The 27,278-nt window shown below is 38.4% G+C and overlaps 1 protein-coding gene across 4 annotated transcripts in view; it reads right to left on the reverse strand.

Moving 5' to 3' along the window:
* Window positions 1-27,278, reverse strand: part of LOC131144664 (uncharacterized) — a 36,216-nt gene that overhangs the window by 3,225 nt on the left and 5,713 nt on the right. For 3 of the 4 annotated variants that reach the window (XM_058093443.1, XM_058093442.1, XM_058093444.1), the window contains exons 2-6: window positions 12,084-12,151; window positions 10,601-11,999; window positions 7,171-10,449; window positions 3,825-3,879; window positions 2,681-2,827 (exon numbers count right to left, since the gene is read on the reverse strand). In XM_058093443.1, coding sequence (XP_057949426.1) covers window positions 2,681-2,827; window positions 3,825-3,879; window positions 7,171-10,449; window positions 10,601-11,999; window positions 12,084-12,151 — 4,948 coding nt within the window. Of the gene's footprint in view, window positions 1-2,364; window positions 2,828-3,824; window positions 3,880-7,170; window positions 10,450-10,600; window positions 12,000-12,083; window positions 12,152-27,278 lie in introns of those variants that run through there. The other variant, XM_058093445.1, reaches the window with a different exon arrangement.

The raw sequence follows: 27,278 nt of genomic DNA on the forward strand, positions 1-27,278 counted from the left end.
TCAAAAACCATCATAAGAAACTTCATTACATGGCCTCCAGAGATCACAATGAATGAGTTCAAAACAATGTGTAGATTTGTGTTGACTACAAGGAAAAGGAAGCTTGTGAAGCTTGGCTAAGGGACAAACAAAGCAAGGGTTAGCAGTTAATGAAGTTTTGCATACAGGTTCAAGATTGAGAAAATCTAATTTTACTGACGAAAGGCGTCCTAGGCGGTAATGCCAAAGGTCCATGTTCTGGCTGTTGGTAATTGCAGCTATTTGTGGTGATATGTTGGTGACTTTGGACAGGGCTTGAGTCAAAGATGCTGGAGGAACTTCATTCTGCAGCAAATGGTATAACCCATTCTTTACCTCACCCATTCCAGTCGTGCGCCAAGTCAAAAGGTCCTGAACAAAACAATTTTCAGATAAGAAAAAAAGACAACACTTCAAGGTGTGAGCCAATTTTCTAGCAGAGATGAGATTAAAAGAAAAGGATGAAACACACAGGACATTGTGAAGAATAAGGTCTTTTGTTGGTTTCACTGTGCCAATGTGGGTCACAGAGACAGCTTCTCCATTAAGCAAGGTTACAAAGTAGGAGACTTTAGTTGTTATGGAAGTGAAGAAACAGGTCGCACAGACCATATGATCTGTTGCACCAGTGTCAATTATCTAGGGAACAGTTGAAATGTCCTTGGGTTTGCTTGTGAAGGCTCAGAGACAGAGAGGTATACCAGAGAACTGAGGAATGTGCACATCAGGAAAAGCAATGGTAGTTTGAACAGAATGCACCGAGGCTTGACTGGTCTGCCTAAGCATGGCCATTAGTTCCTGGTATTGCTCTTGAGTTATAGTGCTTTGACCTCCATGAGTTCCTTGTTCTGGAACAGGTAGAGGAGATGCTGAAACCTGATGAGCATACGAGCCAATAGGTGGAGTTCTACCATGAAGTCTATGCATTGGAGTATAGCCATGAAGTTTGTAACATTTTTCTGTAGTATTTCCAGGAATATGGCAGTGATTGCACACTGGTTTGCTAGAATTGGCCTTGAAACACCTCTCCAGAGAGTGACCATGAATTTTGCAATGAGAACAATAGTATTTGTCACGTCTCTGAGAGCTGTTTTGAGGTGTGAGCTGTCTGGTGCTATCCTTGACTAGGAGAGCAAGGGGTTCCGTGGGAGAAGGGTTGAAAGATATCTCACTACGCTTCTCTTCCTGTTGGATGATTGAGTAAACCTCATTCAAATTGGGAAAAGGTTTAATGAGCAATATCTGTGCCTTCAAACCCTTGTAGGAGTCATTGAGTCCCATTAGGAATTTCATTACCTAGTCCCTTTGTTGATTTTCGATCACTGTTTTCAAGCCATCACAACTATAGCTAGGGATGGATTCATAGTTCATCAGTTCATCGAGAAGTGTTTTCAGCTTGGAGAAGTAACAACTCACCAAATCTTATTGCTGCATCAGGGCAACAATCACTTGTTTGATTTCATAAATCCTTGGGGCATTTTGCTGTGCAAGACGATGCTCAAGCTCAACCCACAACTGGTGTGCCGTTTCTGCATGCAAGGTGCTGCATTTGATGTCAACCGACATGGAGTTCTGTAGCCAAGTAATAACAATGTCATTGCAATGAAGCCAATGATCCATCAAGGGATTGTTAGGATCAATTGGCTCACAAATGCTGCCATCGATGAAACCTAGCTTGTTCTTAATACGCAAGGCGATCTTGCCCAGGGATGATAATTGCTGGAATCCAACACTTGCGTGACGAGTAAAGCTCCAGAGTGGTCGTTGGTGCTAATGAAGTATGGGCTGCTGGGCTGTGATGGATCAAGATGGATTGAGTGATGGTTTGAGGCTGTTGAATTGGTGTTTTGGTTTTGGTTTTGATTGGTGTCTTGATCGGAATTGGTAGAGTCAGTTTGAGCCATTGAGACTAACTTGGCTCTGATACCATGAAACAAATTGAAATGGACAGCTCTGCAAGAAGAAAATTCAGCACAGAACACAGAGAGATGAAGATGAGAAAGAAGAATTCGTCTTCCTTGCTTTTCTAATACCGAACTGTACACTCTGAGCAAGATAAATAGGGTGAAGGAAAAATAACAGAAAGGGAATCAATGAGCAAGGAAAATAATTGCCCAAGCAAAAAAAAACAAAAAAAGGAACAACAATCTGTTGGAGCCATTCACGTGGGTGCTCTTTCTTCAGGTTTCTGGTAGGAGCTAGGGAGTTGAGCTGGAGTTACAGAATGGGCATGCTGAGCTGGAGTTGGATATCTGGCATCTTTAATTTGTAATACATCAAGAATTTGTTCCGTATACACTTGAGGGGGGAGGCCGGTGGCTTCTTTAAGGATGGGATAATATCCTGTAAACAACCTGATCTCTTTTGGATGACCAGGCTGGTTCAATCTGGGGCTACACGGCCCATCCAATTCAAAAAATTTCAATAATACACGGTGAAGTTTCACTCCATTTCACTGTTAGACAAAGCTTTACATACCCAAACAAGAAACCAAAATTGTTCATGCAGAACCACATGCCAATTGCCATTCTTTTTCATTATGGAGCCCCAAAAAACACTAAAAGAGAACTGCAGGGTGCATAGGCTGCCTCCCAAAAAGGTCAAAATTTCCAGGAGGCGGAAGAAAACACACACAAGATCAAAACATGAACTGGGTACTTACAGGTTTGTTTGACTATCTGGAACAAAATCAACAGGCTGGCTTTCGGTGTCCTCGAGTTGTGATTGGGAAGCAGTGAGCTTGGCTTTCTTGTACCTGCTAGAACTCCTCAGGATCATATTCATAGTTATGTCTTTTGAACCAGAAGGGCTGCTTAAACAAGAATCAATAGAAATAGTAAGAGAGAGAACAAAAGAACGAAAAGAACTAAAAAATGCTGCTATGATTTCTTTTAGCATCATGAAGACAGAAATTTTAGCTCAGGTATGGGATGCTCAAGTTGATTTTGGGGGGTGGGGGGGAACCAAGGCCTAAAGAATGCTGCCTTTCTCAAGTGTAAGTTGAAAATTTAAAACTACATGGAATTTATTTATTTATTTATTTTTGTGTTGGAGTGGGTGAGGGATCTGGGTAGGGGCTGGAACTCTTGGCCTTTACCCGTCTGAGAATGGGACAAATTTGTGAATTCAAACAGAAAATCAAAGGAAGTTCATATTGCTTCAGGGTAGCATGCAGGACATAAGCAAATGTTTTTTGCATTACAATCATAACCTAGTAACTGATATTTCATTTGTGAAAACAATCTTATGACTTTTAGTTTCTTATGAATTTAAAAAATACAGACTTCAGAAATGAAGAATAAGCCTAGAAATTTAGCTAGAAAATTAAACAAGCCCAAGATCTTCAAAACAAGAAAATAATTATCTAGTCAGGTGTTCATGAGGTAAAAAACACAACAAATAAAGCTTCAAGTGCGAAGATGCTCCGAGGGCTATACATGCTATTATCAAACTTAAACTTTAATCAATCTTGCACTTCAAAAATATATCCTCAAGGAAATATGAAGAATGGAATATAATCAATAATTGCCCCTTCACCAGTTCTACATAAGTTCAAAAATCAAACTTCTGTTTAAGATCTTCCACTTCCAGTATTTATGGTTGATATTAAACAAATACTACCCATTATCAGGATTAATAAATCCAGAATAAGTATATCAAACAAAAATGTCCAGATTAATCATTACAAGAAACATGTCTATAAGCATGTTGTCCTATATTTTCTGGCATTAGCAACACAACTCACATTCAATAATTTATAGTTAACTGTGGATAAGTTGCATAATTTCACATTAAATTGAACTTACATTGACTTCATCATGGGTTTTTCACCTTCGTCCTTTCTTTTCCTACCATCAGATCCTGGGGAAAATTTTAATGAAAGTAGAGATTAGCTTGTTGTATGCAAAACGGTTGCTAAAAAGTTAGAAAAGGAGCAAAGAAGGCATGAGAGTAACATCAGCAATATTATGAGTTCAAAAATTCAAAGCTTTCAGGGAAGGGATGTGAAAGGTACCATCTGGTAGACTTCTATATGTCAGTACCATTAATCATCAAGATAATGGATAGACATATAAAATGTATGAACCAGAAAGGTGAGTGGAAAAGTAAAATGCCATGAGTCCCAGGGTGTGTTACAATAAAATTAAACTGTTGAGCTCAATAATGAAATCGGAATTGTTTCTCCAGAGCTAATGTTTAATTTCACAGTAGACTTCCATGCTGAACTTTTAGATACTTTGCTAATCATGTCAACAACTTTGGAAAAAATAAACTAAAAGTTGGAGAAATGGAAGAGAAGAAAAGAGGGAGCCAGCAGATTTTTAAGAGAAGATAAAGAGGGGATTACAGACTTTGAAAGAGAAGTAGAGAACTACTCTGCAAAATATTAAGGATAGATAGACAGGTTGAACAACAAATCAATTATCTTTTTAGCGATATATATAAAGAGGTCTGATCTAAGGTAAGATTTAGATTGTAGTTTTTCATTTGAGTAATATCAGAATTGGAAGAATAGGAAGTTTTGTATTTATAAAATAAAAGGAACTAGTACATCACAAATAAATATCATTAAAAGGAATTGTACACATTTATGTTAAATATTAAAGACATCAGAAAGCTTTTTCCACACAATAGAAACACTAACAACACAACAACAAAACTAAGCCTTAAGTCCCACTAGGTGGGGTCGGCTATACGAATCATTTTCCGTCAATTTATGCAATCATGGATCATTTCTTTTGACAGATTCAAAGCTATTAAATTTTTATTATCTCCTTCCAAGTTATTTTAGGTCTACCCCTACTCCTTCTACTGACCCTACCAGGATAACACTTAGCCTAAGTTCGGCGCAAGAGAGCTGCTTATTCCCTAGTGAATACCGATGCTGAAATAATCGTATTAAGCATTGATTGTTTCGTCAATCTACGAAGCAGTTGTTTAGGGGTAGGGAAATCAGACCTAATACCTCGGGGACTGAAGCGGGGGTTGGAACAAAGTGGTTGTGAATTCCAAAAGGTGAGAACCTGAGATAGTCTCAAGGGCGGCCCCCCATAGTCTCACTGGCACACTATGTGGCCTACATTGCAAATGTCCATACCATCTGAGTCATCCCCCCTCATCTTATCTTCTATAAGGGCTACACCTAACTTACCGCGAATATGTTCATTCCTTAATTTATCTCTCAGTGTTATACCACTCATCCATCTAAGCATTCTCATCTCAGAAATTTTTACTTTTTGGATATTTTGTTTCTTCGTTGCCCAACATTCTGATCCATATAGTTTAGCTGGTCTTATAGCCGTCTTATAAAACTTTCCTTTTAATTTTGAGGGTATTCTACAATCACAAAGCACACTTGAAGCACTTCTCCATTTTACCCAACCTGCTTTAACTTTATGCATTGCATCATCTTCAATTTCTCCTTCAACTTGCATAATAGATCCAAGGTATTGAAATCTACAAGTGTTATTATTTCTTCATCATCAAGTTTAACTTTGTCTCCAATATTCCTCCTACTATTACTAAAATTACATTTCATATTCCGTCTTATTTCTACTTATCCTAAAGCCTCTAAATTCTAAAGTTTCTCTCCATAATTTTAATTCAACCTCTGCTCTGCCCTAATTCATCAATTAATACAATATCATCTACAAACAACATACACCATGGAACCTCATTTTGAATACTCTTACTCAGTTGGTCCATAACTAAAGCAAAAAGATAAAAGGCTCAAAGCAAATCCTTGATGTACACCTATGGTGATTGGAAATTCTCTAGGTTCTCCATCTATAATCATTACACTAGTCATTGCTCCATCGTACATATCCTTAATGACATCAGTATACCTACTACATACATCTTCTATTTTTTTTTTTTCCTAAAACCCACAATAGAACTTCCCTAGGTATCATATCATATGCTTTCTCTAGGTCAATACAGACCATATGCAAGTCCTTCTTTTCCCTAAACTTTTCCATTAATCTTCTTAAAAGATATATAGCTTCTATGGTAGATCTCTTAGGCATAAATCCAAATAAATTTTCTGAGACCTTCGTTTCTAACCTTAATCTTTGTTCAACTACCTTTTTCCAAAGTTTCTTCGTATAACTCATAAGTTTAATTCCATGATAGTTATCACAATTTTGAATATTTCCTTTATTTTTGTATATAGGCATTAAAGTGCTTTTCCTCCATTCATCTGGCATTTTCTTAGTTTCTATTATTGTATTAAATAAATTAGTTAACCATATAATGCCGTTATCACCTAAGCATTTCCAAACTTCAATTGAGATGTTATCCAGTCCTATAGCTTTCCCATTTTTCATCTTTTTTAATGTTAACTTAACTTCGTTAACTCTAATTTTGCGAATAAATCTCATATTATAGTCTTTTCCTCATTTGTCAAATCTAAGTTTAAGCCTTCTATTTGGTTTTCATTAAACAACTTACTAAAACTTCGTCATCTTTCTTTAATGTCTTCGTCCTTAACCAAGACAATATCATTATACATTTTAGATTTCCTAAGTCCTTACTCTTTCTCAAGTTTTTGCTTTAAATATCTCTTTCCCCTTTTTTGTATCTAATCTATCATTCAAACTATTAAATGATCTGTATTTAGCTTCACTAACGGCCTTTTTTGCATCTTTTCTCACCTCCTTATACTTTTCAAAGTATAAGACAATGGCATTTCCCATTTTATACACATTTTGTTCAGCTTCATGTTCTGTAATTCCCCACAAAGTGAATAGAACATACAGACAGCCCTAGAAACTATCGTCTGCATCCAACAGCACCCTTGAACATTTGAGCATAGAAAGCACCAAAACAGTTCACAGATCTACCAAGCAAGCTGAAATAAGGTACATCAGTGATTTAACATTTTAACTTCATATGAATTTAAGCAGTGATTTCTCAAGAGAAAAGAGAAAAATAATAATACTAATTTGAAGAGCGCTACAATCAAAGTGGCATTTATAGATCTTGAAAATACAGAAGTGAGTGTTCTTAATTTTGTGTCAAGAGAATCAACAAGAGCAGAAGACGGGTTTACTCATATAGAAATTATTAGCTGATAAGCACACAAAATGTATAAAAGATTAGCTGATAAAATATTATACAAATAATCTAGCATCATTTGGGAGTTAAAAGTACCATTCTGAGAAAAGTCCAAATTGACCTTGCTTGCCCCCATTGAATAGCCAGATGAAGATGAATAATCTGAAGGAGTTCTGGTGCTGGTGTCAGAATTCTCAACCTCATCTTCATCCTCAGAACTCTCACCACTATCCTTGAAAATCGCACTTGACATAGCTAACAAGCTCTTGTCCTGTTCTGAATTGTTCATAACTTCCCCAGGATTCTTATTGGAAGCTTTTCTAGCAATCACCCTATAGCGATCCAAATGTGAGCGATTCCCTTTACCCTTTTTTTTGGGGGGAATTAAGTCCCCAGAACTTTCTGAGTAAGAGCTTGAGGTAGCAGAAGCTTCAGTCCCTTCCTTTGGTTTTTCCTTTGAATAAGCACTGGCAGATCTACTGATGCCAGAAGAACCAACAACATTGGGCTTTCTGGATTTTTCAGCAGTGGAGTTGACTTTAACATAATGAGAATGTGAGGCTTTCACTGCCTTTGCAGAAACATTTGAAGACTTTTTGTTGGAGGAAGGTAGAAGTTCGCTATGTTCACCCTTTGAGAGTAATCTTTTAAGTGGACTGCTGCCAGTCAATTCCTGAGGCTTTTTACGATTTCCTGGATCCTTATTTGACTTGAGTGAACTTTGTAAATCAGACGGGGCAGCAACAGAAAATACGTCATGCTTTGTGTTTTTTTTAGTTTTCAGGTCCATATCTGATTTTTTTGCATTATTCAACTGATCAACAACCACAATACTAGAAGCATCTTCGTGCCTGTGCTGTCTAGGCAAGAAGTAGTCACTGAAGTTAACCCCATCATTTTTACATGTAGAAGTATCCATATTATTTCTGTCATCTATTTGGCTGTTTGTAATGGGATGACCAGCAATATTAGCTTCAACAGGCATCCTGCAGTTATTATCTTGATAATGGGAAGAATCAAATTCATCCCTGGTAATTCTCTCAGATTCCAACTTCGATCCAGTTAGAGAGCTTATTTCCCCTTGCCTATTTTTTCTCACTGTTTTAGAAGGAGAATCCAGGGTCCTCGTTTTTTTCCCAGTTCGAACATCATGCTCTTTTATTGGAGATCCTTGGAGGTCTTTTGCAGCAAAATTTTTAGACCTTTTATATTTTCTTCTTAAATCCTCATCCATTCTTTCAGTGCTCTCTTGAGATTTGTTGATTTGGGTCACTTGCAACGGTTCGTCCTCATTTTCACTTGCCTCGTCAGCTTTCCCATCAGCATTCACAAGAGAAATATTTACTGTCCTTATCTGAGGGACTTCTGTCATTTCACTTTGGGACAAGTTGCATTCCTCTTTCTTGGCTTCATCACTGGAATGATCACCATCAGAAGTTTTATCGGGTCCGGTCAAAAAAGAGCCACTTACAGAACCAGTAGCATGTTCTATACCTGATTTGGCTAGCTTTCTAGCAACAGATTTTTTCCCTCTCGACTTGAGTCTTTTCCCAGAAGGATTAATAGTTTCCATAACTCCACTGGGACCTGATAACTTAGATGGGATGTCCACTTTGTTGATACTTATTTCTGCTTCATCCTGATTTAATGGTTCACACCTTTCTGACAAAATAGCTTTGATACAGTGTAGCGGTTCTCTTTCCTCAAGAATTTCATCAGTCTTTCCAGAAAGCAAAATTTCCTTTTTCAGGTTATCAGGATCCTCGACTGCAATTGGAGGAAGGCCTCTTACTTTAACAGCACTTGAAGTTTTATTGGGCTCAGTTGAAGAAATGCCACTCATAAAATTATTAGCTTGTTCGATCCCTGATTTTGACTCTTTTCCAATAACAGATTTCTTTCTTCTTGACTTACTTTTTTTGCCAGAAGGATTCCCAGTTTCCACAACCCTGTTGGCATCTGACAACTTGGAGATTTCCACTTCTTTGACATTCTTTTCTACTTCATCCTGACCTAATGGTTCACACCTTTCTGATGAGATTACTTTGGAACACTGTTGTAGTTCTATTTCCTCGAGGATTTCATCTGTCTTTCCAGAAAAGATAACATCCTTTTTTAAGTTCTCTGGCTCCTTGGCCACAAGTGGGGGAAGGCCTTCTGCACTAACAGCACTAGAAATTTTATTGGGCTCACTGACAAAATCATTAACATGCTCCGCCCTGGATTTGACCTCCTTTCTAGCAACTGATTTCTTTCCTCTTGACTTGCGTTTTTTGCCAGAAGGATTCTTAGTTTCCACAACCTCATTGGCATCTGAAAACTTAAAGGAAATGTCCACTTCTTTGACATTCTTTTCTGTCTCATCCTGACTTAATATTTCAGGCCTTTCTGATGAAATCACTTCGGGACTCCGTTGCAGTTCTCCTTCCTCAACAATTTCATTACCCTTTCCAGGAAATATAACATCCTTTATCAGGTGCTCAGGTTTCTCAAACACCAGTGGAGGAAGGCCTTCTGCAGGAACAGCACTGGAAGCTTTATAGGGCTCATCAGAAGAAATACCACCCACAAACTCAATACCTTGTTTCAACCCTAATTTGGTCTCTGTTCTTGCAACAGATTTATTCCCTTTCGACTTACATTTTTTACCAGGAGGATTCCTAGTTTCCACAACCCCGTTGGCACCTAACTTAGAGATGTCCACTGTCTTGACATTCTCTTCTGTCTCATCCTGGTTGAATGGTTCACACCTTTCTGACAGAACAACTTTAGGGATCTGTTGAAGTTCTCTTTCCTCACGAGTTTCATCAGTCTGACCAGACAACATGACATCCTTTTTCAGGTTCTCAGGTTCCTCAACCACAGGTGGAGGACAGCATTCAGCACTAACAACATCAGAAGTTTTATTGGGCTTGGTTGAAGAAATGCCACTTACAAAACCATTAGCATGTCCCATCCCTGATTTGGTCTCCTTTCGAGTAACATGTTTCTTTGCTCTTGACTTGAGTCTTTTTCCAGAAGGATTCCCAGTTTCCACAACATTGTTGGCATCTGATGACTTAGATGAGAAGTCCACTCCCTTGACATTCTTTTCTGCCTCAACCTGAGTTAATGGTTCACACATTTCTGATGAAATTGCTTTGGGACTCTTAGTCAGTTCTCCTTCCTCTGGATTTTTATCATTCTGACCAGAAATCATAACATCCTTCTTCAGGTTATCAGGCTCCTTAACCACAAGTGGAGGAAGGCCTTTTTCACCAGCAGCATGATGCTTCTTTGAGCTACTCAATCTTTTTGCTCCAGATAAATCCATCACTTCTGAAGCATCAAATTGGCATTCCGTGTTGCCAACACCATCTCCCCTCAAATCACCACCTGCAAAGTGATTGACAGAAACATCAGTAACAGATTGCATGTGTCATCTTTTCTCACATTCCTTTTTTAAATCATTTGAACTGAAGAAAAATTAACTAAAAGGAATCAAATTATATTGTACGTCATATTGGTACAAGAACAATGGGCTTACCAAGTGATGCATGGGGCATTTTGTCTCCCACCTCTTGGACCAGATTACATAGCTCTTCCTCAGGAGTAATTGCACAAGGTTGAGAAAGCACCGCACCCTGGACACTTTTCCCAGTAATAATTGCAGCACCAAACTCAGCACATGAATCTTTGTGATTTATTTGCATTTCAATCGCAGAATTCTCTTCCCCAATAACTTTCATGGGAGAAGGAGCAGCATTGACAACCTGATCATGGTGCCTTTTTGTCTTCTTTCTCCTTTTCCCTTTCTCATTGTCTGCACTTGTATTCAGCAAATGGGCATCCTCCTGAAATTCAGTAGAAACACCATCCGTGGCAATATTTATGTTTTTCTGCTTGTCCTCAAAAGAACTCGTGGGGATTACACTCTCTTGGTTGGGAGTCTCTATTCCAGTTTTACTACTTAAAGCATTTTTCCCTTCCAAAAGACATTCAGCACCACTTTCGTTTTCACTTTTACGCCTTCTCTTTGCAGAAGGGCGAGATGCTGAGGTTACTCCCAATATATTGTTGCACTGCACATCACCAATGCCATTCTTGGAATTTCCATTGTGTCTAACATTTTCTTCACTTAGAACACAATTTTTCTGCACTTCAGAATGTAACATGCTACTGGCATCAGGTCCACCATCAACATGTTTGTTCCCCATCTTGATTGAGATTCCTTTACCTGCATTGCCCAAAGAATTCTCTGGCATCATATCTGGTTGTGATGTGTCTTTACTGGAGGCACAAATTGAAGAATCATTCTCTTCCAAACCATGGTCATGTACATCATCTTCATTCTTCTTCTTAACCTTGTGCTTTTTCTTTGAAACATGCCTACTTCTCAACTGTTCGTCCAATGAATTATTGTGGCACAAATCACCAATCCCATCTTTAGAGTAGGCTTCTTCACCTTCAGCAAGTCTTTGTAGGACATTTACATCTTCATTGCATGGGTAGCATTTTTCCTGCAATTCAGCTTTACATCCCTTGGTGTCAGATGATGAAGGCTTCAAGTGATTATCATTATCATGTTCAACTATCATTCCCAAATCCTTCAAAGCTAAGTCAGAATTTCCTGGACCAAACGGGCTGTTATGAGGAACTTTCTGGCTCAGATGCCGCCTGCTCTCAAGCTGCAGCAATGATGAATCATTGAGAATAGATAACCTTCTGGAAGGTCCTTCAGATAGAAGATTATTTCTATCATCTGAATTCACAACACCAAAACTGGGTATTGCACCTCTAGAGTTAGGGTTGCCAGAATGCCATTCACTAGGATTTGTTGGACTAGAAGCATCAAGACAAAGAAACCAGTTTTTTTTAACCCCAACAAAGGCACTTTTAACAATCATGGAATCTGACAGGTGATAAAAGTATCCTTTGCGTTTTACCTGCAAGGAACAAAAACCTTGTCAAGGAAAAATACGGAATCAACATGTCGAATGGCTATAGAGCTTTTGGTTCAACAAGCATACCTTCAAAGCATGAATGTTTATCTCCGCAATGTTCGGAAAGCACTGAGTGTGTTCAAACATTATCTTCTCTGTATGCAATGAGTTGGAAAAGCATGTATTAAAGGAACAGCATCTAAATGAAGATACAAATATAATTTAGTATGAAAAAACTAAAATTTAGTATTACTTTGTGATTGACATAGAAAAACTGTACATTACACAACCAACCACAGCCTGCAAGCAAAAGAAAAGATGGAAGGGGTATGATGCAGGAACAATGTCCAATAAAAAACATAATTTAAATTCAACTCTGAATAAAACTAGTACATTTATGGGCTTACAATGCTTGGAAAATAAGAAAACTACTTCTGGAAACCTAAATATACCAAAATGCTAATTTTCTAAACAAAAATATCCTAAAAAATGCCATAAATATTTAAAAAATGAAAATAAAATTGATTCCCCAAACTGAATTCATGAATCTCCCCCAGCTAAAAAAAAGAACTAAACCTTGAGATAAAGTGGAAATGCACACTAGCTAGCATTACAATTTTCTTCTTCAACCTTGGAATACTCAGGTGCATCCACAATCTAATCATCATTGAAGCCCTCTCCAGCTCAGCTTCATGATCTTAGTACTCTCCACTTCAGTGACACAAGTCTTTGTAGGGCAATAATGATAAGAGCATTCCTTTTTCCCACAATTATAGTAGTCAATCCAAAAGTTCAACACTTCAACCTGCTTTGAATCAAGCAGCTTGCTGGGGGCAAGAAGTGGCTTGTGTGGAAATGCCATTTTCTGACAAGCATCCTTCAAATATTTGCTCCTTTTCTCAATAGTCCAAACAAAGGTAGCAGCTTGATCAACTAAGGTGCTGTTTGGTATGACTACTGGTTTTTGTTCTCTGTTTTTGTTGTGGTTAAGTGAAGGAACAAGTTACAACAACATTTTTTTTTTTTTGTTGGTTTTTTTTTTTAATCCGTCATCAGTTTTTGCCGATTTTATGGTTTTCACCAGTCCTTTAATATCCACAATTGAATTTTGTGGATTAAATTATTCATTCTATATAAACTTTTTTAATTAAAATAAAAATAAAATGACCATGTGAATTTAAAATATAACTAAAATATATATATCCATAAAATTTCTAAAAGTATGACAATAAATTAGTCACTCTCCCGAGCTAGCCAAATCAAAAGTCTTCCTCTCAATCCACACCAAGAGCTTCACGCCTGCCATGGATGAGGGCAGGAAAGGGAGTTGCTAGGAACAAAAGTCAAAGCTGCACAGGGGAAATGTGACACAAGGGGTTTCTGGCGTCGAAAAAATGGATAACACTAGTAGATTTTGATAGCTTGGGATCTAATATGTAAGGTCAAAGAGATATTGAAAAAGATGCAATACATAGAGTTAAAGTAGGTTCGTAAAATGGAGAAGTGTCTCGTGCGTGTTGTGATCTAAGAGACCCTTAAGACCAACTATGCTATGTCAATCACAATGTTTGGGCAACTAAAGCTATGTTGATCACAATGTTTGGGCAACTAAGAAAAAGCACATCCAAAAAGTAAAAGTTTTCAAAATGAGAATGCTAAGGTGGATGAGTGATATAATGTTAAAAGATAAATTAAGGAATGAACAAAAAGGAATATGTTAATTCATCACAAATTAGGCATAGCATGCAAGCTTAGTGGTAGTAGAAGGAATATGGGTAAGTTTAAAATAACATGGAATGAAATAGTGCATAAAGATTTAATAGCCCTCAAACTATAGGATGAAATCGCCTAAGATCATGTAAACTGGTAGAAAAGGATTCATGTAGTCGATCCCATGACTTAATTTTGTTTATTGCTGTAGTAGAATAATAGTATTAAAAATTGGTGCGTAATGACCGTTATGGATGTTACATAACGGTATCAATGGCTTCTAAGACCATTATGGGGCAACGTCTCAAAGTTACGCCAATTCACAACCATAATGGCCGTCATGGTTTGTTACGATACAATAACAGCCATTACAAGCCATCATAATGCCAAACTGGCTGTGAATGATTAGAACGGGTTTTTTTTAGTTCCGTTTTTGCATTTGCCCCTCTTTTTTCCCCTTATTGAAGCTTCTAAACTCAATTTGAAGTTGGTTTATTTAGTCGGTGATTTTTTTTATAAAAAAAAAAGAGATTAATTTTTTGGGTTTATTATCCTTGACATTTACTATGCATTTTTTCAATAACTACCATTAAAAGAAACACAACTTTTTCTCTCATTAAATTACATATGCTCATATTCTAAGTTCTTTCAATTTTATTTTATTTTTTGTTTTCCTACACCTATTTTGAAGACTGTTAAGATTTGATTAAAACAATGTTTTAGACGGCAAAGGAGTAAGGTGAGGCGCTCTATCCCTTAAGAGGCAAGGCATAAGCCTCATGGCATTGGAGCGTAAGCCTTTTGAGATCTTATATTTAGATTAAAAATATGTAAAAAAATTACATAGTTTAAAAATGAATAAAAATTAAGAAAATCACAAATATAATAAAAAAAAAATCAAATATAATTTGCAAACTACTTGTTGGCCATTAAAAAAAATAGCTAAGTTAAATTCATTACGTAAATCATGACAAGAGATAGCTATAACATTACAAAGTTCAAATTATTTTTCAAGATCTAAGATACAACTCAGTTGTTTTGGAAAGGTTGGGGTTCAAGAGTTTTTAAGAATCAACTTATGCTATGACATTCCTTTTATACCCGGTCGAGAAATTGTAAGATAATTCAACTCCAACAAAATGTCCAGTATTGTCCACGATTAGGTAGCAAATCACCCATATCCAACATTAACTTGCTATTAGGATCCATGGGTGTTTCAAACGGTTTAGAACACAAGAAGCTAGTTTCATCCAATAGATAAAGAACATACTTCCTCTGTGACATAACGGTTCCGATACGATATCTAGATACTTCTATACCCAAGAAGTATTTCAACAATCCCAAATATTTGGTCTGAAACTTAATCTGTAGAAAAAGTTTAAGACTCTAAATACCTTTATCATCATCACCTGTAATAACAAAATCATCCACATAAACAACAAGAAGGATCCTATCCAATGAAATATGATGATAAAACACAAAATGATCCACAACACACTATCAAAGACCAAATTTAAGTACTACAACACTGAAACGACCAAACCATGCTCTGCAAGGCTGTTTTAAACCATATAAATCCTTCTTGAGCTGACACACTAAACCTAACTCCCCCTGAGCAACAAACCCAAGTGGTTGCTCCATATAAACCTCCTCCTCAAGGTCAATATGCAAGAAGACATTTTCACATCTAGCTGACGCAGAGGCCAATGGCAAGTAGTAGCCAAGGAGATGAACAAACATACTAATGTAAGTTTGGCAACCGAAGATAAAGTATCAAAATAATCCATACCACACACCTGAATGTATCTTTTAGCAACAAGACGAGCCACAAAACCATCAAGGCTGACTTTCATAGTTTAAAGCTAGTGACAACCAACCAAAGACTTGTCAGAAGGAAGAGGCACCAAGTCCCAAGGACCATTGTCATGTAAAGCGTTCATCTCAACCATAGCATCCCTCCACCTAGAATGGGCTAAGGCTTTCAAAACATATTTAGGAAGGGTGCTAGATGATAAAGCAATAAAAAAACAATAATAGGAGGGTGATAAGGAGTCATAAGAAACATAGTTGGAAATAGGATGTCGAGTACATGTGCGTTTACCTTTTCAAACAACAATAGGAGGATCAACATCATAGGGAGTATGATCATCAAACGAGAAAACCAAAGGCGTGGCAGTGGAAGCTAGAGGGGACTCTCTTCCTTGGAGTTGCCGTCGTGAACACACCTACAAATTAGGATGATCAAGACGATGAGGACTCAAACTACTTGGACATAGTTGGTTGGGCAAGGACAACAACATAGAATCTGAAAGATTAGGCAAAGGAAGAGACTCATTAAGCTTAGAAGCACTCGGTGACTGGGTGTAGTAAGGTGTGGACACAAAGAAGGTAACATTAGCAAAAAGAAAGAAGCGATGCAACACAGGACTATAACAACAATATCCCTTTTGGGTATATCAGTAGTCTAGAAAGACACATTTTATAGCACTAGGATCCAACTTATCCATCCCAAGAGTTAGTTGATGAACAAAGGGGCCACACCCAAACATATGAGGAGGAAGAGAAAATAAAGGTGAGTTAGTAAATGAAACAAAGTACGGAATTTTACCACTAAGAACAAGAAATGGCATTCTATTGAACAAGCAATAATTACAACATGACTCCAAAAAAATTTAGGTACATGCATTTGGTTGATGAACAATACCAAATTGAGTCATATAAGTAGTGAATTGTGCACTAAAAAACTCTTTAGAATTATCACTTCGAAGTATTTGAACTAGCAAACCAAATTGAGTATTTATTTCATAACAAAAGGCACAAAATACATGAAATAACTCAGAACAATCTTTTATTAAATATAACCAAGTCATTCTTGAATAATCATCCACAAAGGTTACAAATTACCGGAAACCCAAGTTGGACACAACCCTACTAGGACCTCAAACATCTGAATGAAACAACATAAAAGCGCTTGCCGCCCATTTATTGACTCGGAAAGCGAAAGAAACATGATGGTGCTTTCCTAACTAACAAGACTCACAATCAAGACTAGACACAAAACTCAGACTAGGAACGAATATAACATTGAAAGGAAATTTGGGAATATATAAAACCGAAGGAAGAGAAATAGGAAAAGTGGGATTTATAGTCCCAATTCGCTTGACTATAGTAGCGGATCCACTAGGAAGGGTAACACAAGGTAAATTTGCAGGATATTGAAAAGTGGAGAAAAGGCTAGGTATACTTGTGATGTGATCAGTGGCAGCGGAGTCTATGACCTAAGGATTTGGACAAGAAGTACTGGATGATAGGCTTACAAAATTCGTTTGATACACATACTATATTACAACTTTCCACCTAATACACAACATAGATGTATTTAACTTGTAATATATTAGTCATAAAACTTACATTATCATGCTTGTTAACCATTTCTAAAGTTTCACAAAAAATTCCATGCTTTACTATTGATTTTCATTATTTTTCAAATCAAAATTAACATCGAAATCGAAATTTCTTTCGAAATTTCAATACTTTTGGAGCTTCGAAATATGAGTTGAAATTGAAATTTAAGACCTTGGCCCCATCTACCATTGGTGAAAATGTGGTAAGAAAATAGATAAGCTCTACGGAAGCCATTCAATAAAGAGGGGAATTCAATATGAACTTTTGGATAGATGAAGAGAATTGGTAGCAATCTCCAAGTGATGGTACCAGATAAAGGTCTCAAAGGTAGATTGTGAGAAGGGAATAACAACTAGAATGGCATTTGTGAATGAAGTTCCCTTGGGCTTCGATTGATTTCAGGATTTGAGGTACACATAAGGAAGGTGTTGCTGTTGGTAGATTGAAGGATTGTTCTTTTACTCAACTTTTGAAGGAGTTTCAAGTTACTAGGGACAAGGACGAAATAAGGATCCATATCAAGGAGTAGTGTGGTAGGGATGTTGCAGATGAGTGTGTTCTTTTGTTGTAACATGTGGTATTAAGGATGGTTGAACGCCAATGACCTTGACGTATGTTCTAGGGTGTGCAACTTCATTGAGAAATTAAGGAAATGTTGCTTTATAGGAACTTGAATATCAATTCAGGTCTTGTGTAAGTGCTGACTTTGTGTTTAGGAATGCTTTCCACAAGGGCCCTATAAGGAGAATTGGGTCCATGTCTTTTTCGAACACAGCGATAAGTCAGTGTGCATGGAGAGTTTGGTTCGGAGAGCTCAGTTGTTTCCAGGGTTCCTACTTTTTATTTTTGCAGAAGTTTAGCAAAAGATTGATGGGTCATCATGGTTTTAAATAACAGCCATTATGTAGCGTAACAGCTGTTACATAACGGAAAATCAAGCTGCTGATACCGTTTTGGACCGCTATTGCAGTGTGGAGAAAATTCACGGCCATTACGCTTCCGTAATGAGCCGTAATGGGTTTACACTTCCATAACGGGCTGTAATGGGCCATTACACCCCGTTACACACCAGATGCACCTTCCGACAGCCTTTCTACTCGAAAATACCTCATTTCTTCCCAATTTTTCTGCCTTCTGCTGCATTTCTCCCTTTCCCCAAGCTTGTGCAGCTTAGATCTGGTGATCTACAGCTGCAAAAATAGAAGTTTGTACTTGAAATTGCTGTCTGAAGTGAGTGCATGCTTCTCCTTCCTTCTGTCAAACACTTTATCCATTTGGAAGGAAATTTTTTTGTTGTTTTGAAGTGATTTGGGTAGATCTCAGATGGAAATCAAGCTGAAAGCTTGGGATTTGGGTGGATCCAAAGTGGGCTTGAAGAGATGGATGAAATACTCCATTTTTTGGCTGCTGCAAGTGCTGCTTCTTTTCTTCATTAGTTTGTGGGTTGTTCAATGTCCACTGCCAGCATGTATAATTTATTTAAACCAACACCCTCTCCTTTTTCTTCTTTTAAGTTAAGCAAGTTAAGAAACTGAAAGCTGAAGCTTAATGACAAAGATGAATTTTATTTATTTCAAATAATTATGTTTTTAAGATAATCAATACAAAATTCTAGTTAGCTTAGTTATATTTTTATTTTTTAAATATCTTATTTGTTAAAAGTTGATGCTTAATTGCTAATTTACTATGATTAATATTGCCTATAGCTTAACTAATTAATTTTTGTAATGGACCTAAATTTCATAATGCCTAATGGCCTAAATTGCTATGCTTAGTTATTGTTATTTTGAATATTAAAATTTTAAAATTAAATTTGCTAAAAAATACAAAATAATATGTAACTATTAAATACAATGATTACAATGTAGGAAGACTACTATCTATTTAGTATTAATTTGATTAACGGCCTGAATTGCCTACTTGTATTGTAATATTTATATTGATATTGATGAATCATGTGCATACACACACACACACACACTCATTTATGTCTCTAATTAATTGGTTGTCAATTTCAAGTAAATTTCTAAATTTTTTAGTCATTAAAAGTGGTGGACATTATAAAAAAATATGACCAACAGCGCAATAATTAATATAAAAATCATGATGCCTATTAAAAAGTGTTTGTAGGTTGTATAAAAGCAGTCAAAATTCATTAAAAATCATGTTTTAGGATTCCATCATTATTCTTCAATTTGAACATGGTTGTGCAAGCATGAAAAAATTCATGGCCGCTGCGACCACTTCCCATTTCACAACATCTGCTTTTCCCATGTCCCGCAACCGTTACGCAATGTTACTCACGACCACAATTTATAACCATGTGGGTTGTGGAGAGTTTTTAATCAATGAGAGCGTTCTTAAGATGAAGTGAGGGAAGATATCGTGATCCTAAATTCTTACGTTTGTGACACATGCAAGAAGATTGTGTACTCAACCTTCAAAGGGCATGGTGTTCATGTTGTATGTGTCTTGGAAGGAACAACGGTAAACATGGATTCGATTATGCAAATGTCATGGGGCGTATTTCAGTGACATTATGAAATTGTGGTGGATCCTTAACCACGTAGCATTCTCAGACAAATGATGCATGATTCTTAGATGATAGTTACTCATGCATAAGCAAGAATGTGACATAAAGATATTTGACTCTAGGAGAAACACCAAGTGAGCATCCTATCACCCTGGTGTCCTTTAGGTACTAAGTGATACCCTGAGAAGTGCTCCAAGTGGAGAGGTACTTCACATTGGATTGGGAGCCCCATGGACAACCCATTGTAGAAAGAGATCACATGTCATTCTCAACCCAAAGGTTGGGATGCATACCTGTTTTGGCCCTTAGGTGTATTACTAGATGACATCATCTTATAGCCGTTTGTATTATTGAAGGATGTTGTGCATCTCAAGTTATGTATGGTGTCATGATGCAGGATTGCAGGGGCAGCATCAAGGTTATGCAGCCATGGAGAAATTAGATGAGAAGAAGGAAGGGGAAGGGAGGAAAGAGGAGATAGCAGGAAGAAACTCACGTTCACTTCAATTCAAATTCATCAATAACTCCTACATCATGGCTTCACACACTATTTATAAGAAAACCTCTAAACACATGAAATTACACATAAACCCCTATAGCCCTAAAACTAAATTACATTACAAACATGCCCCAACATTACATAAATATCACAAACAAGCCCCCAAATACACATAATACCATACTAATTAAACTAAATACATAATAAACTACTAAGTAAACCCAAAAATTCTCAATGCAATTCTTCTTAAGTTGTCTCCAACATGGATCTTCCCAAAGTCTTGCTTCTTATCCTACATCACATCACTTCCCTTCGCTGTAGTTTATGGGTGCTTAGCAGCAATTTCACACACAAAAGGATCATGCTGCGAGGATGAGAGTAACCTTCAGTGCTTGTGCGATGAGAGCTCAACAGCCTAACTCTTTCAATCATCGTCCCTTAGTGACAATGTCAATCGGGACAAGGGGTGCCCTACTATGAGACTTGACTTGAGTTGGATCCACGAGTGTTTCCACATCTTTGGAAGAGAATTGTCTTGTTGTCACAAGGGCGTGATCACATATTGGGCAAACTAAGGCAAAGGTGATTCTTGTGGCCTTGGGATTATACTGCCCCATGAGACATAGCCCAAAGTACATCTCTTGCTCATATTTGATAGTTTCTTCTAGTGTTTTAAAAGGCGTTCCTGAGGCGCGCCTTGATGTGTTTTGGGCATAAAATGCCCTAAGGTATAACTTAAAAGGCGAAACTCCTCAAATGTATTCGTCTTGGGGGCTGATGTGTATGCCTCAGGCCAAGAGGCGCAATTTTTACACCTCAAATGGGAATTTGTACGCCTTGTGGGAGCAGACATAATAATATTAAAAATATTAAAAATATTTAAAAAAAAAAAACAAATAAGAAGATCAATTAGAACTTGACGAGCATCAAACCCCCCCTAAAGACTAAAGGTCTTGAGTAGAGCTCTTCTTTCTCCCAAGTTTACGTCTCTCTTCGACGACTCCCTCCAGCCTCTCGTCTCTCTTCGACGACCTCCTCCGACCTCTCGTCTCTCTCGAATGACCCCTTATGGCCTCTCGTCTCTCTCCAACGTCCCCTTCCGAATTCTCATCTCTCTGCAACAACCCCCTATAGCCTCTCGTCTCTCTTTAGCAACCTCCTCTAGTGTGCCTATCTCACAAAGTGTTGCTCTCTACTTCAAGATCTCTTCTCTAGACTCCAACTGATGTTTCTTCTCCAACTGATTCGACTCTCTCTCTCTCTCTCTCTCTCCATTCTTGTTTGTCTCAAGAGACTCTCTGCCAGTGTCTCAAGTCTATCTCATTCTCAAGTCTCAACTGAACTCTAAAAATCAAGGAAAGTTGCACTTGCAGCTGCTTCTGAATTTTTTTCACTTTTCACTTTTCAATTTTCATATATGACATATGAATTATGAAAAATTGGAAAATCTTGAAAGAATGAAATCAATTAATGAACTAATAAAGTTTTGCTGATTTAAGAGCTGCTGTTCCAATTTCCAATTTTCAATTTTCACATTTCAATTTTCAGTTACTGCTGTTTGAGCCTGTTCCACTTTCACTTTTCAATTTTCAATTTTCATTAGTTTTCCCCAAATTTTCCTTGCGGCCTTGCTGTTTTATTTTAGTTTTTTACTTTTTCCCAAATTGTCCACAACGAAATATTGAAGAGCTTCTGATTCTCTGCTGCTCTTTTCCCCCTTTCCTACAAAGAGCTCCCAATTCTGAAAAAAAAAAAATTAGTTTCCTGCTGCAGCTGCTGATTGTTCCTGTTCAATAAACAAAAACATGCCTGAAGGTGAATCAAGATCGCTGTAGAAAAATTCCAAGAAGAGAAGTGTGCAAAAGAAATGTAGAAAATGAGAATGAATCAATTGTACATTCAATTGTGTATTCTTTACATACTCGGGTCCCTATTTAACATGTACACAGAGAATAAAATATGGAAAAACAAAAGAGGACACAACTAGCAATTGAGATGCGTAGTTTAGCTTCGGTAGGGGGTCTCAATTTATAGCCTCTAGCTTGTGGCAAGATCTCACGGTAGGTGGCTGTCATTCACACTGCTGGCCGTCATTCCACACTCCCCCTCAAGTTGGATCATAGATATTGACCATGTCCAACTTGCAAATAAACTCTTCAAAGCTAGATCTCTGTAACCCCTTAGTGAAAATATCTGCTAATTGTTCTCTTGTAGGGATATAGGTCATGCAAATTGTCCCTTTCTCAATTTTCTCCTTTATAAAATGCCTGTCCACTTCTATATGTTTAGTCCTGTCGTGCTGAATAGGATTATGAGAAATACTAATGGCGGCTTTGTTGTCGCAACTCGCAATAGAGTTTGATGGGGAGCTCTACTATGATGTGTAGTTCTTCCAAAAGTTTTTGTAACCATAGCCCTTCACACATCCCTTGTGCAACAGCTCTGAATTCAGCCTTGGCACTGCTTCTGGCTACCACACTCTACTTCTTACTCCTCCATGTTACTAGATTTTCCCAAACATAGGTACAGTAGCCGGTAGTAGACCTTCTGTCTTCTGCTGATCCAGCCCAATCCGCATTCGTGTAGATATCTACCTTCTTACTGTCACCTTTCTTGAAGAATAGTCCTCGCCCTGGAAAGCCTTTCAGATATCTGAGAATCTTATATACTGCTTATAGGTGACTCTCCTTTGGTGAGTGCATGTGTTGACTGACCACACTTACAGCGAAAGCAATTTTAGGTCTAGTGTGAGAGAGGTAGATCAATCTACCTACTAGTCTTTGATATCTCTCTTTATCCACAGGCTTTCCTACGTTTTCCATTATTTTTCCTGCCTTGATAGGAGTATCGCTTGGTTCACAACCAAGCATGCCAATCTCAGTCAAAAGGTCAAGTGCATACTTTCTCTGGGAGACGCTAATTCCCTTCCTTGATCGGGCGACCTCCATTCCTAGGAAATGAAGCATTTGACCCAGGTCTTTTACCTCAAACTCTGTGGCTAAGATCTTCTTCAATCTCTCCACCTCTCTTGTGTCATCTTCAATGAGAATAATGTCATCGACGTACACAATTAGGATGGTCCTTCTTCCCTCATTGAACTGTTTGAAGAACATAGTGTGATATGACTGCCCCTGTTGGTATCCTTGATTCTTTATCACCTTTGCAAATCTATCAAACCACGCCCTCGGTAATTGCTTGAGTCCATACAAGGATTTCTTCAATTTACACACTCTGGTTTCTTCTCCCTCCTTGCAAAATCTTGGTGGTAACGTCATGAATACTTCTTCTAGCTCACCATTCAGAAAAGCATTCTTGATGTCAAACTGATGGAGTGGCCAGTCCAGGTTTGCTGCCAGGGACAAGAGAACCCGTATAGTGTTCAATTTTGCTACTGGTGCAAACGTCTCGATGTAGTCAATACCGTATGTCTGAGTGAACCCCTTTTCCACAAGGCAGGATTTGTATCGTTCTACTGTGACATCAGCCTTGTGCTTTACTAAGAACACCCACTTACAGCCCACTGGTTTCTTCCCCCTTGGCAAAGTCATCACCTCCCAAGTTCCATTCTTTTCTAGTGCCCTTATCTCTTCCATCGCTGCCTCTCTCCACTCTGGAATCTCCAAGGCTTCTTGAATATTTTTAGGAATCTGGATTCTATCAAGGTCACAACACTTGGCAGAAAGAACATTGTAAGATACAAATTTTGATATGGGGTGGAGAGTACATGAACGACATTGTTTTCTAAGAGCAATGGGTAAGTCATGTTTTACCTGGTCAGGATTGGAGTCGGACTCATGAGGAGTTGGAACTATCACCGCTCCGACTCTTTTGGTGCTTCAGAAGTGAGTGTCTCATTGGACTTCGATTTTGGCCTCCTTAAGTAGACAAGTGTTTCCTTATTTGTTTGTATTTTTGCATCTCCCCCTGAGCTCAAGTTTCCTTTTTGTACTAGGCGAAGGAGCGGATATAGGGTATGGAGTGGTCTCAAAAATAGCAATATCGAAGTAGTCTGAGTTTGAGGGTCGAGCTTTACTCAAGGACTCCCCCTGAAGCGAGTAGTAGGGGGTATGTTCGAAGAAGGTGACATCTAGGCTAACATAGAGTTTCTAGGAGATTGGGTCATAACATTTGTAACCTCTTGTGTGGGAGAGTAACCAAGAAAGATACATTTAAGTGCTCTGGGATCCAATTTGTTTCGCTTGGGCGTGTGAATATGGATAAATACAGTGGACCAAAGGCATGAAGCAGAAGATGTAAACCGAGCCTAGATTTGGGAAAAGTCACATGGAGTTTTTGGAGCAGAGTTGCAAGGGATAGGACTCTACTAGGCATTTGGTTAATGAGGTATGTGGTTGTCAAAATTAAGTCACCCCAAAATTTTGTTGGCATGTGAGAGGTGAACAACAGGGCACGAGCAACCTCAAGGATATGTCAATCTTTCCATTCAGCAGCCCCATTTTGTTGAGGGGTGTCAACGCAAGAGCTTTGACGGATAATACCATTCTCTTGAATACATGCCCAAGGAGTGATTGAAATACTCAATACCATTGTCAGTACGAAGGATTTGGATTTTTGTTTGAAACTAGGTTTGTATCATAGAGTGAAAATTCATGAAGACTGATCAAACCTCAGTTTTATCAGTCAATAAATAAACCCAACACAGACGAGTGTGATCATTAATAAAAGAAACCATTTTGTATGGTCCTACTAGGAGTCTAAGAAGTTCCCCATAGATCATTGTGAATCAGACTAAATGGCATGGATGGCTTATACTGAGATCTAGGAAAAGTAGTACGATGGTGTTTGGCAAGTTCACACACTTCACACTGAAAATCCAAGGCAATTTTATTCGAACATATTGAAGGAAATAAGTGCTGCAAACACTGAAAACTAGGATGTCTCATCCTTTTGTGCCTTAACAAAAGTTCACTTTCACGAGGACACAAACAATAGGAGGACACGGTCCATTCACATTAGCTTTGTCGAAGTAGTTGAGCCTATCACATTCCTTAGCACTGCCAATCGTCTTCCCCGATGATAGGTCCTGAAAGACACAATGAGAGGATCGGAATTTAGCTGAGCAATTAGATTGTTTGGTTAACTGACTAATAGACAGCAAATTGCATGATAAATTAGGAACATAAAGGATAGATTCAAGAGTAATAGATTCAGAAATATGAATACTCCCTTTGCCAGCGACAAGGGATAGGGTCCCATCTGCAATTTTGACTTTTAAATTACCGGCACAAGGTGAGTATGTTGAAAATAAATGATGAGCATCGGTCATATGATCAGATGCACAAGAGTTAATAATCCAAGGGGTAAAATGAGGAGTGGTACTAAGGGCTGTCAAAAAAGTACCTTTGTGGGCTAAAGAGCCAGATGACATAGTATTAGCGGATTGACCCGAGGCTTGGAAATTGGAAAATAGCTCATATATTTTCGCAAGTTGGTCGGAATTAAATCCCCCACTAGAAGCTCTCGAGCCATGGGCTTCTGTGGGTATTTTTTTTGCCTAGGTTTCAGTGGAGGAATGATGGCCATGGGCTTTATTAGGCTGTTTGGGCTTCCAATCCCCAGGCTTGCCATGTAAGGTCCAGGAGGTGTCTTTAGTATGGCCCCTTTTTTTTGCAATGCTCACAATAGGGCCTTCTAGACTGTTTTGGGCTAGATCCAGTATGAGGCCCATGAGTTATAAGAGTTGATGCCTCGGGCCCAGACTTGTTTTGCTCCTTCAACATCACGTTCCTCCGACTTTCCACACGCCAAACCTCAGAGAAGACTTCTCAAATGGAGGGCAGCGGCCAGCAACCTAGAATCCTGCTCCTCATGTCGTCAAGCTCTCGATTCAACCCTACTAGAAACTCGAATACTCTCTCTTTCTCCATCTTCTTCTTGAAACGTACACCATCACCCATGCATTCCCATTCCTCTTCGTAGTTGAGATCGAGTTCTTGCCAAAGTCCGAGCATCTCGGTGTAGTATTACATGACTTCCCGATCTCCTTGCTTCGTCTGCCATAGCCATGTCTTCAACTCGAAAATTTGGGAAGCATTTTCAGCATCGAAGTATGTCTCACACACTGCATCCCACACTTCCTTTGCTGTCGGGAGAAACAGGTACGTTTTGCCATTGGCTGGCTTCATAGAGTTTATCAAGCATGACGTTATCAAGGAGCTCTCGGACCACAATTTCTGGGATGCCACCGCATCGATAGGAGGTGGTCGCCGAGTCTCGCTGGTAAGAAAGCCGAGCTTTCCCTTACCGTCAATAACGAGCTTGATTGACTGTGTCCATTCTCTGTAATTCTTACCATTGAATTTTTCAACAGTAAGATGGAGTGGGGAATTCTCGAATAGGCCGGCCGAGCCCATGGAGGAGGTTATCTCCGACTCTCCTTTCTGGGTTGCCGACTAGCTGGACTTATGTTCGTCTCCTTTTTGGGCAGCCATGGATTGCTTAGGGTTTTAAAGTAACCTGAACTCTAATACCATGTAGAGAATGAGAATGAATCAATTGTATATTCAATTGTGTATTCTTTACATATTCGGGTCCCTATTTAACATGTACACAAAGAATAAAATATGGAAAAGCAAAAGAGGACACAACTTGTAGTTGAGATGTGTAGTTTAACTTCCCGGGGGGGGGGGGGGTGTCTCAATTTATAGCCTCTAGCTTGTGGCAAGATCTCATGATAGGTGGTCGTCATTCACCAACCGTGGCCGTCGATCACACTACTGGCCGTCATTCCACAAATGATCTTCTTGAAGAGATTGGGATGGGTCTAGGAGGAGGGATTGAGAATGCTTCTTCTCCATCAGTTGGAGATCTTGAGCAACAAAAGAGTGGGGGTAGCCTTAATCCTAGGGCTAGAGGTCCAATGGATAAGCTTGCATCTTCACTGACCAAACAAGCCACTCAAAACTCAAAATGGAAGAAAGAAGAGAAAAATGAAGTGGGTAGGAAAGTTGGTCGTTGTGTGTTCAACAACGCTCTACCATTTAGTTTGATGGATGACGCATATTGGCGTGTTATGGTAAATGGTATTGCTAATTACGGACCAGGTTTCAAGCCTCCATCTATGCAATAGATGAGGGCATGGATCCTCAAAGATGAAGAGAGACATAGATGGCAT

This window comes from Malania oleifera, chromosome 12 (assembly GCF_029873635.1).
Source record: "Malania oleifera isolate guangnan ecotype guangnan chromosome 12, ASM2987363v1, whole genome shotgun sequence".
Classification (NCBI taxonomy): Eukaryota; Viridiplantae; Streptophyta; class Magnoliopsida; order Santalales; family Ximeniaceae; genus Malania; species Malania oleifera.